General features: G+C 43.0%; 1 protein-coding gene across 1 annotated transcript; it reads right to left on the reverse strand.

The window, feature by feature from the left end:
• Positions 1-1878: 1878 nt before the first annotated feature.
• On the reverse strand, positions 1879-16277 carry METTL2A (methyltransferase 2A, tRNA N3-cytidine). The gene is made up of 10 exons (XM_063425585.1): positions 16198-16277; positions 15539-15815; positions 14100-14191; positions 13339-13613; positions 12770-12819; positions 11663-11723; positions 3977-4116; positions 3398-3504; positions 3186-3251; positions 1879-2617 (listed from the first exon to the last, which is right to left on the reverse strand). Exons 2-10 carry the CDS (start codon positions 15781-15783, stop codon positions 2454-2456), a joined length of 1200 nt encoding a protein of 399 aa, XP_063281655.1. The 5' UTR covers positions 15784-15815; positions 16198-16277; the 3' UTR covers positions 1879-2453.
• Between the last annotated feature and the right edge of the window lie 3507 nt (positions 16278-19784).

Consider the following 19784-nt stretch of genomic DNA (forward strand, 5'->3'; position numbering starts at 1 on the left):
CGCAGTGTGTAGATGGCTTTTCTAATTTTAACCCTTACTCAGCAAAATAATCTAACCTTACCATATGGAGAGGAAAGGAGGACAACAATATAGTTCGGACTAACCAAGGGAATAAATATCTTTAAAGGACCACTATAGGCACCCAGACCACTTCAGCTTATTGAAGTGGTCTGGGTGCCAGGTCCCTCTAGGGTTAACCCTGCCTGCTGTAAACATAGCAGTTTCAGAGAAACTGCTATGTTTACAAATGGGTTGATCCTGCCTCTAGTGGCTGTCTCATTGAGTGTCGCTAGAGGCGCTTCTCACTGTGCTTTTCACAGTGAGAAGACGCCAGCGTCCATAGGAAAGCATTGAGAATGCTTTCCTATGGACTGACTGTATGCGCGCGTGGCTCTTGCCGCGCATGCGCATTCAGCCGATGGCGACCGGAGGAGAGTCCCCGGCGCTGGAGAAAGGCAAGTGTTTAACCCCTTCCTCCACCTTCAGCCCGGCGGGAGGGGACCTATTAATACTATAGTGCCAGGAAAACAAGTTTTTTTTCCCCGGCACTATAGTGTTCTTTTAATTTCAGTGTAATATTCTTATATTACTAGATTTGAGTACAGCAGGAGATGAACCTTTTGACTTTATAGTCTTATGAAATCCTTTCTTATAACTATCCTATAGACTGTAAGCTTGTTTGAGCAGGGTCCTCTTCAACCTATTGTTCCTGTAAGTTTTCTTGTTATTGTCCGATTTTATAGTTAAATCCCCCCCTCTCATAATATTGTAAAGCACTACGGAATCTGTTGCCACCATATAAATGGCAATAATAATAAGTGTGTAGCGGATACAACAGACGACACTTGATGTTGAGACAATGACAAAGTTTAATGGGACAATGACGTATTTTATACACCGACCGCCAGCAGGGGGTCTCAATTGTTCACATAGGTAGTCCCTCCCTGGCATCTGTGTCTGGGAGAGAATTGAGTCACCTCTCGCTAAATCAAGTATCTCCCCGGATACGTCTTCCCCCGACTCGCTGGAACCGTTGAAGGGTAGGATGAGGGACAGCGTTCTCAGTATAAATCCAGAAGGGAAGGTAGGAAATGCCAGGGAGAGTGAAATAGTCTTTTAGGGAACAGTTGTTCAAGGTAGGTACTGCCACAAAGTGCATTATTGTTAATACATTTGAACAATGCAGTTCCACAATTCATTCCCAAATGCCTAAGATCGGACAGGACTGGGCACCACTTTGCAACCTCAAAATATAAACAGTTAGATAGGCTCGGAAAGAGGTGGGGGGCACCAAGAATAGTATTACTATTGATAATTGTGTTTTTGACCAATAATACATTTATTGTTGCTATTCTCTATAGGTTCATCATTTGTGTGTGTGCGTATATAAACCTAGCCTTTCCCACAATGAGATCACAGCGTGCCTAACTTTCCCTCACTAGGTTCTTTAATTGAAAGTGAATAGTTACAGTAATTCTTTTTTTGCTATAGAATACACAAACTGCTCCAGTCAGTACAAATGGTATTCAACCAAAGCGATTTTGCTACTGATGTTAGCTGATGTCACACACACACACACACACATCTGTATGGACACGAGCAGGCAATCGACAACTGCTCTGCTCATACACTGTGCGTAGGTATGTTGCATCGAGACACTAAATCCTGGAATAAGAGTCACTATCTATGCTTGCTTCACAGATACAGTGTGTCACACCATCCAATGTCATTCAGAATGGTTGCCGACCCAATAATTCGTTAAAAAGAAGATTCCAATTATGGAGAGAATTTATTTGCTTAATGAAGACATGAGAAGAATTACAATAAAAAGGGATGAAAAGCTTTATTGAAATAAAAATAAAATAAGTTTACCCCTTGCTTAATTCCTGCATGAATCCTTAAAAATCAAACACAAAAATACATACAGTACTGATAAAAAGTGGATTTAATAAAACTGTTCTGCATTGTCCGTCCTATTTTAGGGCAGTAAACTCCAAGAACAAGAGAGAGTGTTACTGGAATTACTTATCCTTAAAAGACTAATGACAATGCGTGGTTTCTAAAGACCCTATGACAGTAAGGCATATATACTCTGTTGCCACTGGTTTCTCAGTAGATTGTTGCCAGGTGAGTAGGGCCATCAGACATCATAGTACAGTTTATGATGACACAGACTGTCACTTGTCCTTAACAAAATAGTCTAACAGTTTCCACTCTTTAAAATGTCAGTTCATTGAACTGCAAGGCCACCAATGTAAGGGCCAACATGAACACAGCTCTGTTCTTGGATAAGACTGGTGCATGTTTAGGCACAGTAAATGGCAATAAAGAGATATCGCTGCTCTGTAGCATCACATCATTATCAGATCTGTGCAACTCTCTCTGTGCCTTCCAGCTGCAACCATTACAGGGTCGCGGTGAAGACGCTGCCTTTTTCGGAGACTGTGCTTAGATCACGGTGATGCACCATTCACAGGATCGCGAGGCTTACGGTACTTGCACTGAATCCACACGCGGTACATGGTCAGCTGCTTCCCGCGGTTCACTTGTAGTCTTCGGTCCACCGTGTTTTGCACCTTTTCTAAACCTGCGTTCGTGAACAGATCTTCAAGCTCATCTAAAAAGAACAAATTAAATATACATTAAAAAAAACAAAACAAAAAAAAAACCTTCAGGCATGGTTAGTTAGTTCGGTTAGAACGGGTAAATGGAAGTGGCACACACTTCATGGCAAATGTCTTTGGATGTGTATATCCTCCAATATTCTACTCACATTATTGGACTGACTGACTTGATGAAAGAACAAAGACAACCCAAGCACCACAAATCACACATGATCAATGCTTGAATAAGAGTGAAAGGTACATCATTTTCAGTCATCCTCTCTGTTAAATAAATTGTGTGGGAAGCTTAGCCCCCCCATCTGCCCATTCAAAACACATCATACTTTTAATACTATGTTGGACAGGTACAAATACATTTCTGGGTCACACTGTGTAGAGGACACATCGAAATTCATTTATATGAGATTTGAATGGCTATATTTGGCAGGATAATAGTGCAATATGCATGTCACACCTGGAGTACCTTTGCTATGATATGGGAAAATAAAGTTGCTCTTTAAGCAATATTATATACATTATACCGGTAAAGATAAAGTAAGATAAAGGCCAGCAGTTACTTACCTTGTGTAAAGAAGTACACTCGCGTCCCATCTCCTCTTACATAAAAATTGTCAGACAGACAGCGACCTGTAGGATATAAAAGATAAACATGCAATAAAGATGCACATAATGTAAAAAACAAAAACAAACAAACAAAAAAAAAACAACAAAAAAAACTTAGATACAGAAGTTTAGATGGTCCCAGGAGACCCGTGAGAAGCTGCTAGACTCGCCTTTCTTGAAGCGTAGTTGAGCCATGTCGTACCGGCCGTAGTCCCGCAAAAGTATGCACCCCCCTGGTTTCAGTAGCTTACTGAGGCGGTTTATTGCATTCTGCATCCTACCAGCGAGAAGAAAGCAGTGTTAGTGGCTCCCACACTGGGTCATAATTGGTTGGAAAAGATGGACCTTATTTATTCAACTCCAATCAACAACCCAGACAAAATGTTTACTGTACTACAACTTTCTATCCCAGTGCAATAGAGACCTGCTTGATAACAGGAAGACTCTAATGATTTAGAGCAATTTATTTTGTTACATATACTGTGCTACAATTGGTCATCTTTGTACAGCTCCCTGGATAGGGCACTAAATAAATGTATGATAGTGACCTGTCCTGCATTCCTGAATTGCTCTAAATAGTTAGCACAGCCAGACAGAGAATGTATTATTATTAAAAAATAAATAAAAAATGCCCTCCAAAAGGAGCAGTTTCTTGCATTGTAAGACGTGATTTTTAATTAATAGCAATTATCTCGGAGTGATTTAGTCTCTGTCCAGGGCTTCTGTAATAAGCCCAGTCAGTCACTCACTTGTTTGGGAGAATGGCAGACAGCACGAAAATCAGGACAATGACATCCAAACTCTGATCAGGCACGGGGTAGGAAGCCTCAGCGTCGGAGAGATCATGGACAAAAGCAAAGCAGCGAGAAGGATCATATTGCGAGTTACTCTGTAGAAGACAGCAACATTGCTATGATTTACCAGCAGCGTTACCAAACACTAACTTCCAAAGAAGGATTTTAATTTTGACAAATATTGGAATATATTACATTTCAAGACCCTAAAATTCTCAGCACAGAATGTATTCACTAAACAGTGAATTGTGGTGAATTTTAAATCAAATTGAAAATTTTTACTTAAAACATTATGTTTAAGACATGTCTATGCATCTTGTTTTACTGTTATTAGGTATTTTGTACTACGCGAGGTCTAACTTCCCAATTGCGATCTGCCTGCTTTTATTTTTTCTCATATGACATTTAATTTGAATAATGCCACTAGCCTGTGAATTAATGCAATTGCCTAGGAAAGCCGAGCCAAGCTGCCTGGTACTCTTGTTATACCTCCCAATGTCTAAACCACACTACTCACTCAGTAGAGCGACATGTTTCTCATTTGATTTACAATTTTATGAAGCTAATCTAACATTGTTCAAAGCGACTACCTAATTTTGATAATATGATAGTTGAATTGTTGTCCCAGCTTGACAATTAAATGATAATCCACTAAATATGTAACCTGTATGATACCACAGTTCAAACTTTCATAAAAAAGAGGCTGTCACGCTCGAGAGTACATGTAACCACTTTATGTGATAACGATGCTTAACATATACCTACATTATTAGCCTGTTTAGTGTTACTGCAGTTATAACGATGCTTGATTTATCACTTAAGTCTAACCACTTTCTTTTACTACTACGCTAAACTTACCAGAACTACTCTACTCTTCTTAATATAAAATGAGGCTGAAAGTTACTCAGAGATGATATGAACTGCTTTGTACTATACCCGTTATGTATGAAACTTTATCGTCTCCCCTCTTTTATTCTGTATCCCATATAATTTTATGCCTCAATAAAAAAAGAGATTGACAAAAAAAAAAAAAAAAAAGAAAATTTTTACTTAAAACAGCAAAGCTGGCAAAATGTTTCCAAATCAGATGTTTTTACCTAAATTTTGGAATTCAATTTTTAAATCACTACAATTCATTGTTTAGTGAGTAAACCCCTTCAGTGGTAATAATCGGGAATTTAATCTGGGTTTCAAAATTCAGGCTGATCTGACCAAACTGTAAAAAAAAAAAAAAAAAGTCAACTAGAATTTCTATTTGGCTCTTTTGATTTAAAATTTAAACTTCTATTTTCTGGGGGCGGGGCCGGGCCGCCGAGCCCAACGGTCGCAGGAAAGATCTGCTCCTGCATACCAAGCAAAATTAAGCCTGAAAACCGGGACTTTTGACCACTTACATGGCCCATAACTGCGACCTTCAGTGATTGCGGGCCACCGGAGCCGAGGAGAGGCTAGCTCTTGGAGCTTTAGTCCCTCGGGGGAGAGATCTCCGCCGTATCAAGCGGGACCTACCTGGCGGTGAGTGGAGTGGACGGCCGCCGCTCCACTATCCTGCCCCACGGAGCCCAACAGTGTAACTGAGCCATCGCGGTCCCGGTCCTGATCCCCCCCTCTGGACCGGGGGGGATATCCCGGTCCTCTCCTCACAACAGCACTTGGAGACTATGCCATGCCGCCATGTGATCTAGAGGCACACAACAAGATGGCCGCCAGACCTGAGCTTATTTCTCTGAAAGCCTGCATACAGCTTCCTTATATGGCGGACTCGCGTACAGAAGAAGGAAAATTCATGCACATGACCTTGGACAAAGCGGTAAAAGAGCGGACAAGCTTATGCCCACCAGTGCCAACCTTCCGGAGAATGGTGCCTGGAGCAGCCTCAACTGTGTGTCCCTCAGGTGACACCGCCGAGGTGTAGACACAGACAGACGGAGCAAGCAGAGCACCAGCCTTGACGGCACAGCCCTTCAGTCAGCAATTTTTATTAGTAACACACACGGAACCCACGTATACTGCCAGTATTATAAGAGCTTATCAACCGGGAAACCTTGCTCTGCCCCTGCACGGCATCAGAGAAAGGGTACATGGGACTTCGCCTGTGACACGGTGCCTGCCTGGCGCCTTCAGCTTCAAACGCCTGCCAAGTTCCTGCTTTAACATAAGTGACTTCTATCTGACGTCCAGAATATTTTATAATTATATACATCAACAGGGGGGAATATGCTATGCAAACTCCAAGCTGTATTTTAACCACTGAGGCACTGGAGACAGGCGGATTGTTATTGTCCATTGTTTTGTTTACTCACATACATTCTTTGACCCACTACTGTCACCTCATATATAACATATGTATAACTCGCATGTTAAACTGTCTATAACCATCACTCACATATACCTTATGTATGCAAAATTTGGCTTGCTCACAGAGGCTCCACTAGTGCTGTTGGCAGAGAATGTAATGCAGCATGCTAGATGTGGGCACACTGTAAGTAATATTAAGTTTCAAAGCACGGTATACACGCTGGTCTACACATAGCTTTGCTTAGGTAGAATGCCCAATGGCAATGCCGCTTCAGCCATAAACATTTTCTTTTACATGTAAAGCAAAGTATAATATCACAATGTAACACCAAGCGAGAACGACTTTACTATGTCCACATTTTGCTTAGCTTGTTTATCATAAATCATAATAGTCTGATAGCTTGTTAACTTTATGTTGAAAAAACAAAACAAAACTGTGCTGTTTAATCTGCCACGTTATGTGATAATATGAAACTGCTTGCAGCAGCTATCGTGGCTCTGCATGCTCACTGTCAAACCATGCACAAATAAAATAAAGAATTAAAAAAAAACAAAAAAAACTTCTATTTTCTGACAATTCACAAATTAGTCAAAAATTGTGTCAGACATGTTTGCTTTACGGACAGAATAGGCCTCCGCAAAAAAAAAAATATATTAATAAAAAAAACCACACTAAAGTACTGATGTCTCCTACACTTTCAAAGTGTCTAAAATATTCAGCTCTCTTATAGAAGTGTAATTATTTGACTGTAGATATTTATTGCAATTAGAATGTTCTACAGTTGGCAAACGCTTTTTGTGACGCCCTAAGGCAGGCTTCCTCAAACTCCAGCCCTCCAGATGTTGCTGAACTACAACTCCCATGATTCTATGAATGGAAAACAGGCTGAGAATCATGGAAGTTGTAGTTCAACATCTGGAGGGCCGGAGTTTGGGGAAGCCTGCCCTAAGGTGTATTTATGAGGGTGCAGAACATTATATTATAGTCTACGGCCTTTTAGAATATTGATGATATAGGACTCCATTGATTTCTACAAAACTTGGATCTAGATTTCATGGCTCCTAAAAGAATAATGTTGACACCTAAACATGAAGAATATAAGAATGTTCCCACCTTATATATCTGTGTTCAGTGACTTTCACTAGAGATAGTTAAAGTATATTTTTTGGTTGGTGGTGTAACAACATAGAATAGCTTTCAACAGTTGATGGAGTTTCATTAGCATTAACACTCATCTGTTATGAGAAATTCTCCAATTTGGAGGACAAGACCTAACAGTTCTCCTCCTGAGACACAAATCCCGAGAGTGACTATTTCTCCAGATCTGACACTAAAGGAACACTCCAACTACACACTCAATGTAGTAGTTATGGTGCCAGAAGAGCCCTGGCAATGTCCCACAGTAAGTTATGTAAAAGCATTTTAGTATGGGTTGACTACTCACCTGTGTCCAGCAGGCACCCGCACCACATACGTTCTCCTCCAGCAGGAGTCGTCGAATGCCAGTTTAGACTAATAGAGGATGGATATCATTGGTTGAGTGTCAGTTCAGCACTCTCAGCCATTGCTTTCCTGCCTCTGTCCTGCTTCGCTCTAAAGTGACACTCCAGCTACTGAAGACTGTATGTGGTGTGGGTGACTAGCAGGACCTAGGTAAGTTGTCAAATTGTGCTAAAATGGTATGAAATCTTACCATGAGACTACAGCAGGGCACTCCAGGCACAATATTCACTACAGTGTGCTGTAGTAGATATGGTGCTTGAGGTTTCCCTTTAAATAGTGATTTTAGAGCAGAATTTGGATCCCAATCAATATATCATAATAACCATCCTAAGTCACAGTCCAGACTTTTACTCTGGAGGCCTGGTAGATTGTCCAAGTTTAGGCAGCCAGCCCTTTCCAAGCAGCTTTGTGACCCTGTTCTCCTTCCCTTTGGACCATCGAGGACCAAACCGGTCTTCACCACAGAAACAACAGCCCTTCTGATGACAAAGAAACCTACAAAGTGTGGGAGACCTCGGGCAATTGAAGAAGATTTTATTTTATAATTAATTTGATATGGTGTGGCTTTCTGGATTTGCTGACATAGGCCTCGATTTAAAATATTGGGATAAGATTTTACAATGATTTAAATATTTTTGGATAAAAGTTTTCTACGTATTAAAATAAAATGATATGTAGAAAGGTGTGATTGTTATTTCATGGATGCATCTTTCTAAACAAGCTATAAAGAATGACCAAAAAAATAAACAACACATCTACAATGAATGAGGATTTGCAGTTCAAATCATGTTCGGTCATTGTAGAAAGTAGCTAATGGGACACGGTAGGCACAGAGACCACGTAAGCTCATTGAAGTAGTCTGGGTGCTGTGTCACTTTTGCACTTAGTCCTGCAATGTAAAACATTGCAGTTCTAGGTCTGCCCTAAGTAAATGTCTACCAGACAGTCACTATAGGGCTTGTGGAATCGAAATGGACTTTTGGGCCATTATCTAAAGCTCTGCATTAGGACCTCCAGCATCAGATTTTTCCCCATAGGAAAGCATTGATTAATGCTTTCCTATGGGGAAATTCTAATGCGAGTGCAGCCATTGCAGTGCATGCGGCTTAGGTCTCCCCGCTGGCTGACGGCGCAGGGACGAGCCTGACCCAGCGCCGAGGGACATCGGCGCTGGATTCAGGTAAGTGACTGAAGAAGTTTTAACCCTTCAGCGCCAAGGGAGGTGGGGGTGCGAGGGAGGGAGGGAGGCACCTTAGAAATCTATAGTGCCAGGAAAACGGCTTTGTTTGTGGGTTTTTCTTGCTTGCAGCATTATTCAAATATGAATTGACTTCCCTAATGGTAAACCGTGCAGCCAACAGCCAGGTTATTTAGTGTTTAAAAAAAAAACAAAAAAAAAACACTAATATAAAAAAAAAAAGAAGCTGGTGTTTTTGCGGACCGAGTCTGGAATAAACTTCAGAAACAAAATTCCCTGTATGTTCTGCACAGCCCTGTCTGTTTTCCAAACTGCGTGTTCACATCAGCCCAAGAATAAGAAATAGCTGCTAGCGGTCGTATATCTCCGGAGCTCCGGGCATCAAAGCCTTTTTAAGCCTGTTACCCCACTACGAATCACGTCAAAAAAGGTGCCCAGGGCTCACACAGCTCCTGCGGACCCGATGGGGAAGAAAACAAACAAAAAAAAAACTAAACCTGTAAAGCCCAGGTTTGGGGCGACAATAGGAGATATGTGGCGGCAGGCCCAAGACGCACGCGGACCTAAAATGGCGTCCCTCCAGGATGAGAGCTCCGACTTCTCTGAAGACCTGTCATACGAACAGGTAGAGAGCACTCTCCCTACTCCAATCCAGCAGCCAAAGCCCCACACAGCATCCTCACAAACAGGTACAGATGCAGATACTGCCCCAGTCACCACTGCAGTCCTAAAAGACGTGCTGGCAGACCTGCATAGGAAGATCTCGGCAGATATGACAGCACTCAGGGGAGACCTGCAGGGCTTAACAGGCAGGATAAGCAAATTAGAAATCACATCCACCAAGGGCACCCAGCAGATAGAATCACTACAGCAAGCAGTCAAGGTGCTGCAACAACAGAACCTAAATCATGAACACCGCGTCGCTGCCCTAGAGGATGCCAGGCGCCAAAACAATATTAAAATACGAGGAGTCTCAGACAACCTACCTGAAACTGAATTGCCGCACTTCGCGAGGCGTCTACTCTCAACCCTGCTGACACCGAAAACCGCCAAAACAGTAATACTCACAAACATGTTCAGAGTACCCCGGCCAACCAGAGCACCAACCACTGCCTCCAGGGATGTTATACTCCAATTCCAAAATGGCAAAGACAAAACCGCGGTGCTGGCCGCCACAAAGGGGCAGACCCCATATCATTTTGATGGGATGGACTTGACACTCTTCACAGATCTCTCGGCGAACACCCTAGCATGGAGACGCACCTTCCGTCCACTCACCACTCTCTTGCGACAACACGCTATTCCATACAGGTGGCAACCCTCCCGAGCTCTATCTGTCCCACACGGAGACGAGACGCTCACGATCCACATGACAGCGAGACTCTCCTCCAGAAATTGGGACTCCCAGCTGCAGCACTGACCCAAGGAGAACAGAGCATAGAGCCCAGGAAAAGGCACACATGGAACCCGGCAGGGGCCCCCACATTTGTCCCAAGAACATCTACACCGGACTCATACGCTCTAGCCACAACCTAACTGCAGGACTGACCCCAAAGGACACAACCTATTGCATATCTTTCTGAGTACACACCTAGATGAGCATACTACACCTAGTAACATAGGCGCAGCCACTACAGTATGATAGACATGACTCCCCCAGGCCAGACACCTGAATACTGGGAGATACACCCCCCCCCCACCGCCAAGCAACTACCATATGAAGGAGAACCCCCACTTACAGTTAAAGACGGGTCCGACTCTACATTGCCCAAGAAAATATACCACGGGCGCACACCACATACACACCAGGGCCCCACAACGAACTCTATCACTAACTAGGTCCATTCAATCACCGCATAAGTTTGCTATGTACAATTCAGTGTCCATGAGAGTACACACCCTCTCCGCAGCAGGCAACACACAAGCCACCAGGGCAAAACACCACCACACAGGGGACATACCCAGGCATATACACTTGCTGTAAATCTCAAACAGTTCATAAGCTCAATAAGGACATCAGGCAGACCTCTAGGGTATCCTGCCACGGACCACCTCTGGGCCAGATAAAGGGACCCCAACCTAAGTAAATCACCCTAACATTAGCCTACCTATATGGGCTCTTAAACTAGCCCATCCTAAGACGCACATCGCATTAAGCGACCAATTTGAGCCTACCCTTCTAGTACTAGGTAGTATGGGGTAACGCTTACATACTAACACGATGAGGCTGCAACTATTACTACCACGCGTTTCATGTTTGTTATATATTTTTATTTTTTAATACCACTTGAACACACTTCTCATACGTATAGGATGTTGCCGCATTCATTTTTGCTCTACCGACTAACCCATTCTAAATTGTTAGCCTATAATGACTTAATTGTATCTTGATCTGGAAAAGTTTAATTAGTCTGTTACGTATTACTACAAAAATGTGCAGTACTACCGCTTGCCATGTACCAGTCTCTTGTTATATGTTATTGTGTTATTGCTGTTGTGGCAAAGCAACCACCAATGTGTCACACAAAATGCACAACAAAAATAAAGAATAAAAAGAAATAGCTGCTAGTATAAAAGAGCACACACATATTTTAGAACGGTCCTTTTTATAACATATCAGACATTGGTTATGTCCTCCTACCTTCACAAGCTCAACAGCAGTACTGGAGAAGTCACAGCAATAGACAAAAAGGCCAGGGTCACTGGTAGAGAGAGAAAAATCCTATTAGACAACAGTCACCCTCAAAAATATAAAATTACACTATTGGGGGGACCCATTCTAGCGGTTTGTATTTTAAGGTTTTAATTTCCCGGACTACTTCAGGTCGCCGCTGTTTAGACAATATATATCGTTGATGTTAATTTAACCCCTTAAGGACACATGACATGTCATGATTCCCTTTTATTCCAGAAGTTTGGTCCTTAAGGGGTTAAACAACATGAAATCACCCTGTTTTGATGCAAAAATAAGTGGTTTTCTAAGCTGCATATACAAAACCTGAACAAAGGTTAAATGTCTAGTTCCCTTTAAAATTTACATTTTATGACAGCAGAGAATGTCTCCGGTTATTTAAATGGTCTGGGTGAATTTGTTCTGTGGTACATTCTTATTCTACAAAAAATTAAAGGAGAAAAAAATAAAAAAATTGTTTAATTTGGCCAATCTTTCTTCTGCGAGATCTCCTATTGTGAGTCTGTGTTTCTAAGCAACCTGGGAAGGCTAATATGAGGTTAACGTTCCCTCTCCAGTAACATATCCCATCAAAAGAAAATAAGAATAGGAGCATGTAATATAAAACTCAATAACTTTGATCAGTTTAGTTTAAAAAATAATAATAATTTAAAAAAAAAAAAAAAAGTGAAAGACCATTGAAAATTGGATCCTGCTGGACATAAGGCAATGAGTAAATACCAAGCTATAAAATCTTATGACAAAAAACCCCAAAAAACACCCACACTTTATTTAAAAAGTTAATTTAAAAATAAAATGAGTAACAATAAAAAAAAAAAAAAAAAACTAGCAATCAAAGTAATATGGGCAGCTACCATCATGCTCAGTCAGTCAGCTGTTGTAGGAAGCATTTAGAAAGTTCAAACCTGCCTAATCTGCTGAGTTAAAGTTAAACCAGTAAAGATTTTAGCATTGCAAATATTTCTAACTACCACACTGTGCAAAAATGGAGATCGGATATTAGATTGCAATGCAGACAACTGAAATACTGTAACAAACAGTATAAAAAAAACTTACGTATTGTTCTGTAGAATTGGAAAAACTGTGTTCCCTACGCCGCAGCCCACCTGAAAATAGATAGAAGAGATATAAAGATCTAAAATTAGAATCTGCATTATCAGAGGTAAAGACCGGAACTATTCACATGTTCCACAAGGATGCAGTTAGCTGCTGAAGCATGGCACGGAAAATAAAAAGGCACTGAACCATTAAACCGGCAGAATTCTCATGATTGTGTTAAGTGATCTGTGCATTGCTATCCAGGCAAATGTAAAGTGTTCAAATCATAACTCCTAACAGCACCAAATCTAATCTAACCGAGCCTGGAGGAGGGGAAGAAATGAGGACATATTAGGAGAGAATGCTTTGAAAGACGGGGGGAAATATTGTCTGGGAATAAAACATAAGAATGTTGTGGAGGAAGTGAAGAAGAGAAAAACAAAGTTGTCACAAAATTAGAAAATGTTGAAGACAAAAGAGAGAATGTCACACCTGGAAGGGAAAAAAAAAAATGTTAAAACCTTGAGTAACAGCAGGTGTTATTACAATAAAGCAACACAAAATGTATGATCTTTGCCTTCAATTACCTCCAAGATGCGGTAGGTAGAAGAAGCTCCTTGGTAAGCTTCCCCCCCATCTTCTCTAATCCCAAGGCCTGTGAAAGTCTCCGCTAGGGAACCTAGTACGCCATCACGCACTTCTGTGTTTGTCTCTGTTCCGGCATCTGTCCCGTGAGGAGCGCTGACATGTGAATACAATTCTGGAAACTCTGTAAACAGCCAGTGTCTGTCTTTGAAGAATTTATTTTCGTGAATATTGTAGAAATCGTCCCAAAAGCTGCTGGCCTTATTTTCATATTCCTCTGAAAAGAAAATCGTCATACTTTTTTAGCTGTACCTTTAAATCTGTGAAATCAGTGATCGATTACTGAATAGCTAAGACTGCAGAAAATCTATTATAATATCGATAATACTATTAATATATAGGGTTAACTTGTTTTATAGATCATTTGAAAAAGTATGTGTTAAATGTTTACAAAAAGGAAATCCCTGACACCTTCTCTTTGTAAGCAGTCAAAATACACTAAAACTGTTTGACTACTAAATATGGCACCTGGGAACGCCTGGTACCATAACCACTACAGCTTGATGAAGAGGCTATGGCCTTTGAAGTAGTCCTTGAAATCTCCGTGATCAGATTTTTATGTCGAGTAATTACACACACACGTTCTATTGAAATGTTATTGTCCCATTAATTATAAAACTGGATCGATGCGTGTATTTCTGGGATAAATATTACTGTATTTTTACTCAGCACTTTTTAGAAATCACAGACACACACAAAATACCTTGCTTATCAGATGGCACGGGCTGGCAACTGTTTTCTTCAACTTTCTTTCTAGCTACAGATTCCTGATCTTCAGTCCATTGCACGTTGTCCCTTAGGAGGAAATTCTAGAATTTAGCACAGTGGTCAGTTTGTAATTACAATTAATTATGGTCCAGGAGACTGTGCACCCTATGGGGTATAACTTAGTTCCCTTCACCTGGCAACCAATGTGGTGAAAGGAGGGGCAGGGGCCACTTGTAGGAACTCTAGGTGATATGACTGATATCCAGGAAGGCTCCATGTTCTTTATCTTTCCCCCACTGTCTCTTTTTTTTTTTTTAAATGTGCAAACAAGGAAAGCCGATTGGTTCACTTTACATAGTTTAGTGGCAACCAGTTAATGAGAATTTTTTTTTTTTTTTTTAAATCAGCCTGTTTTATAGAGTGCCTTACAGGGAACAGGGCGAGTTTTGTGACACTAGCAGAGGGCATTTTATACCATACCTTTCTGATTACTAATGAGAGATATGTTGGAAAGGAGTGTAATTAGATTCTAAAAGTTATTCACTATTTTAGTGAATTAGACCTTAACGGCAACAAGCAGGCAAAACTAGCTGAGCTGTGATTATAGCTGAACTGAGGAATTTTTCCTAAATCCGTTCTTTTAGATTCAATTTTGCCATTCTGATTTAATCCACTGAAATTCTGTGTTTAGCAAATAACCCTGCAAAGTGAGCATTGTTGGGGATGGAAAGTGAATTTCCAATTGTAATCCACAATAGCATTAAATAAAACATGACTTGGACTTGGAGAAATGTTCCTATCCCAGCTATCTTGGCCTGCAATTTGAAAATTCTTTTAATTCACAATTTAGCATTTGTCTTTATAACACATGGGGGCCCAAAAAGTAGATCCCCAGATGTTTAAAAAAAAAACTACAGGTTCCATTATGCTTTTCAAAGCATCAAAGGAGTTGTAGTCCTACATGTGGGGATCTACATTTTAAGCACCTCTCCTATGAACAGACCCCTAATGGCTTAGCAACAGGTAAAACCCCAGATGTTGCAGAATTTCAACTATCATGATGCTCTGCCAAGCTTTACAACGACAGAGCATCAAGGGAGTTGTAGTGCTACAACATCTGAGAATCTACCTTTTGGGCACCCCTGCTATAAACAGCCCCCTAATGGCTTAGCAATAGGCAAAACCCCAGATGTTGCAGAACTACAACTACCATGATGCTTTGCCAGGCTTTACAATGGCAAGGCATCATGGGAGTTGTAGTTCTTCAATATCTGTGGATTTACTGGTGGCAGAGGCTTGTCACAGTCACACTGGTGGTAGTGCTGGTTGCTGGGGACCCCTGTATTTCCCATGATGCTTAGCAAGGCCTATGCATCTCTGTATAAACCTGACCCCCATGATACTCCCCATAGGAGCCATGTCCGCTCTCCTCACCAGGCATTGTGCTGGAAAACCCGACTCGGGTCGCTCAGGTGCCGGTTCCCGAACTGAGGCCGCTTCCCCTCCATACCGGAAGCGGAAACCGGCGTTGCCGCGGAGATGGAGAACGCACAAGGAACCAGCCAATCAGAGAGCGGCAAGGGGCGGGCCCAGTGTGGGACCAGCCAATCATAGACCGAGCTCCGCCTTCCCAGGAAGTGGCTAAGCCTGGAGCCCCCACGTGTGAACACAGATGACATCAGGCTGTGGACTCCGGCGTGATGGCGCTGAGCTGTGACAGGGACATAAAAAAAAAATCATATTAATCTCCACACAAACAGTGCATTAAACAGCATGTCAGATATAAAGTACTATGGTATAATTATGTATTTCTAATAATTATTTTTTTAATTTTGAATGATTAATGTGTTCCACTGCCCTTATTTCTATAATTTGCAATTAAATGTAAAGCAAATAAAATAATGAACATTTCTCTCTCTATGCATTTTATCCTATATTTATGCTCTGTATAAATGAGGGTACTGTTAATTCCCTGGGATAAATAAATTATCTGTTAAATCCTCCAGCACAGAGATATGTAAATCACACATAACACTGTGACTGGGACATTCTTCTATCTAGAGTGACAGCTGACAATTATTTTAAATGCCTACCTGTCTTTGGCTGTGGTGGAACTCGAATTCCAATGGGGTTTGCAGAAAACCATTGGATTTTTCACAGAGGAGGTGTTTGTGTGAGGCTGGGGCATGCAGGAAGGGGAGGAGACACATTAACCCCTTAAGGACACGACATGTCACAATTCCCTTTTATTCCAGAAGTTTGGTCCTTAAGGGGTTAAGAGAGCTTAGCTGACATGGGAGAAGGGAAGGGGCAACGCTTGAGCAAGGTGGCAGCTTTATATTAGTCTTCTGATTTACAATTACAGTTCCTTCATGAGCCGAAGAAATGGCCGACCTGTACAAATTAACCACGCAATACGCACGCCCAGCCTCAAATAACGATGTAAGGAATTGAAGGATTGCAGTCACAGGTGCCAAAACGGGATCTATGTTCCTAGCCAGGCACCAGACAGCCCAAGCTCGCCAAGCGGTCCCATATGACCAAAATAGAGTTTTGGAGTGCCCTTTTTAGAAAATGTAATTACTATTTTAGGTAGTACTCCCACAAGTATACCCAGAATTGCTAGGGTTAAGGAAATACTTTAACTGGCTTTAACACTTATGCAAAGGTTTATTTCAAAGGTACAAGTTAAAATAAATAAAATAGGGGGGCGGGGCCTGACCGCCGACAAGAATGGCCGCACGATCCATGTGCTCCGGGGAAAAATATATTACTAAGCTTGAAAAATAAGCCTTAACACCGGAGACAAACGACGATCAGCTCGGAACAGACCTAGGGTCACCCTGAGACCTACCTTGAGAGACCTCCGACCATTACCAGACACTGAAAATCAACCGACGCACTGCGGCCTACTGCGGGAGACAGGCGGGAGAGACACGGCCGATCCTCCTGCTGGACGCTCCGCTGGAAACTGCGGAAACGGTTGGGACCCTGTTTCCCCCCCCCTGCCGGTGAGGGATATCCCGGTTCAAGCAAGAAGGCTCTATCACAGAGGACATAGTAACGTGCAACTAGCATACAACACGAGCATTGAGTGTTAACACCCGACCAAAGATGGCGGCGGGTCAGCAAGCTGGGGAGACACTGGGCCGACAAATGACACTGGAGCAGTGGTTGGAAGACCTTTTCAATAGCTTCTGGCAAAAACTGCAGAACAGAAAGGTCCAAACTCTAATGGAGCGGCAGAAGCAAGCTGAACGGAGATACCCACCCTCAGACAAACCGGGCCCTGTGAACGGCGGGAGCTGGAGTCGGCCCACGACACACAGGATGAGGAGACCAAAGAATGGCAAGCGGGCACGGCACAGAGGAAGCAAAACCCGAAATGCTCATCTACTCCATACGGCGGCACCCGGGACCGGGAGCTTGCAGCAGCGCGCCCAAACTCAGATCCCCTCCAAGGACGACCGGCATGTCGGCATCAGGGAGGCAAGGGCAGTCTCACACCGGGAAGGTGGTCAGCAACAGCCCATCCACGGCTCCCACACTGGGCTCCGGACCCAAGCCTCCAGAGTTGGCGTGGGCTGAATCACATGGACTACTATAAGGACTAATCATGCAGCGCATAAAAGCAGGTTCAGTCCAAAACACCCACAGTTGAACTCACATACGTGACTCAGAGTTAGATAGTCCTGTATGAGTCCCAATACCATTTAGATTTAAGCCCCCTGCCGATGCCCATGACTTTCACTGGGCCTATAAACCTCTACACCAAGTTTACAGTAGTTATGCTCTTGCACTCTCCCTATTTTTACCAAAGCCTTTTAAAGATGCGTTAATACTCAGAACCAGCATGCTAACACTTCAAGCTTAGGGGCTCACTATATCAGCAGTATCTCTTAATACACACATTGGGTACATCAGGCACATAAACAGTTAACCTGGCTACTACAAATTGATTACTGACACAACTACTAGTTAAGCAACCGATTAACTGTCTTCTGCCATCTAGTAAACTGTGCACCAGCGCAACTATCAGCCATCACTGGTTATGCCTAGTTCTTATTGTGCCCCATTTTACTTTCCTATATGTTTTCTACTATGTACACAATACAAGGGAGACATACTGAGAGCCCATGAGCAAAGTACTCAATGTGGAACACCTGTACTTAGCTATTGATATTCCACAACCATGTCTAACAGCGCCCAGCATGATGCTATATGCGTTGCTATACTCTTCCTCTTAACTAACTTAAAAAATATGTAGCTTATTCTTATGCAATACTATGCCTGTTATACCCCTTTGTCAGTTACTATACAACTAGCTAGCATGTACACATGTACACATGTAAACTACAAAATCGAGACCTACCTAGCATGATATTATATCCTTTGTTCTGGCACTAAAATTGCATATCATTTATCGCTAGATAGTCTTACCACGCTTAAAAATGCTTAAAAATATGTTTAAAGGGGCGTGGCTTGGAAGCCGAAGAAGATGGCGGCGTAAACCCCGAGCTCCCAACGAGGCACCGCATATTTCCTCGCCTACAGCACCTTATTACCCCGAAAATGGGTAAATCTCACAGGGCATCTAGCACCCCCAAACCTGCTGACAATCCCAGAGGCTCCACGCACACATCCATGCGGCAATTCCTGGTCCCCCCACCGGACTTAGACTCACAAGCCTCCACAGACTCCACGGCCTCAGAAGGCCTCCTCCGACAGGCGCCGCGTGCAGCCGACACCCAGCCGGAGACACTGACACCCGGCCCCGAGACAATGCAGCCGGAATGGCTTGCCATCCTGCACAACCTGCCCACCAAACAGGATTTAAAAACAGCCAATGACGAACTGCGGAACTCCATCACCGCGGAGCTCCAGGCCATGCGAGAAGAATGCAGCGGCCTCCACCAGAGGGTGTCCCACCTCGAAGCGGAATGCGACCACATGGCGTCGGCGCAATCTGCCAACACAGACATCACAAAAACCAGAACGCTCCAATTACAACAAATTGCAATCCATCTGGAAGACCTGGATAATCGGGGCAGAAGAAATAACATCAGGATCCGTGGGGTGCCGGAGGAACATGATGATACCACCCCGGTACTGCAAACTATCACAGGTATATTTAATACCCTCCTAGGCCGCCCCACAAAGCTTCCCATAGACATGGCCAGGGCCCACAGAGCTCTCAGACCACGGGGCCCAGCTGGGAGTACACCTAGAGACATTATCTGTTGCATAACCAATTTTCAACTAAAAGAAGACATCCTCCGAAAGGCACGGGAAGCTGGTAAGGTGCACGTGGAGGGGTCGGAGGTGCAACTATACCCAGACCTCTCGCCCGCCACGCTGGCATACAGACGGGCCTTACGCCCCTTCACCAGGCAGCTACAGGCAAACAAGATACGCTACCGCTGGCGTTTTCCGACCGGGCTTCAGGTCCACACACCTAGAGGCCCGCTAGACATCAGAGAGAGAGCAGATCTAGACGAGGTGGCAAGGGAACTCCAAATTGCACCGGCACAACTACAATGGCCGGATCCACTGGCACTATACTCGCTAACACGTGGACAGGAGAGCCAGGCCGAAGAGAGGCCCACACCGAGAAACACCCGCCAACGAGCGCTAGGCCCACGAGGCCAATAACTAGGAGGCACCAAGGCAAAGAACCCCT

The sequence above is a fragment of the Pelobates fuscus genome, chromosome 6 (genome assembly GCF_036172605.1).
Source record: "Pelobates fuscus isolate aPelFus1 chromosome 6, aPelFus1.pri, whole genome shotgun sequence".
Lineage (NCBI taxonomy): Eukaryota > Metazoa > Chordata > Amphibia > Anura > Pelobatidae > Pelobates > Pelobates fuscus.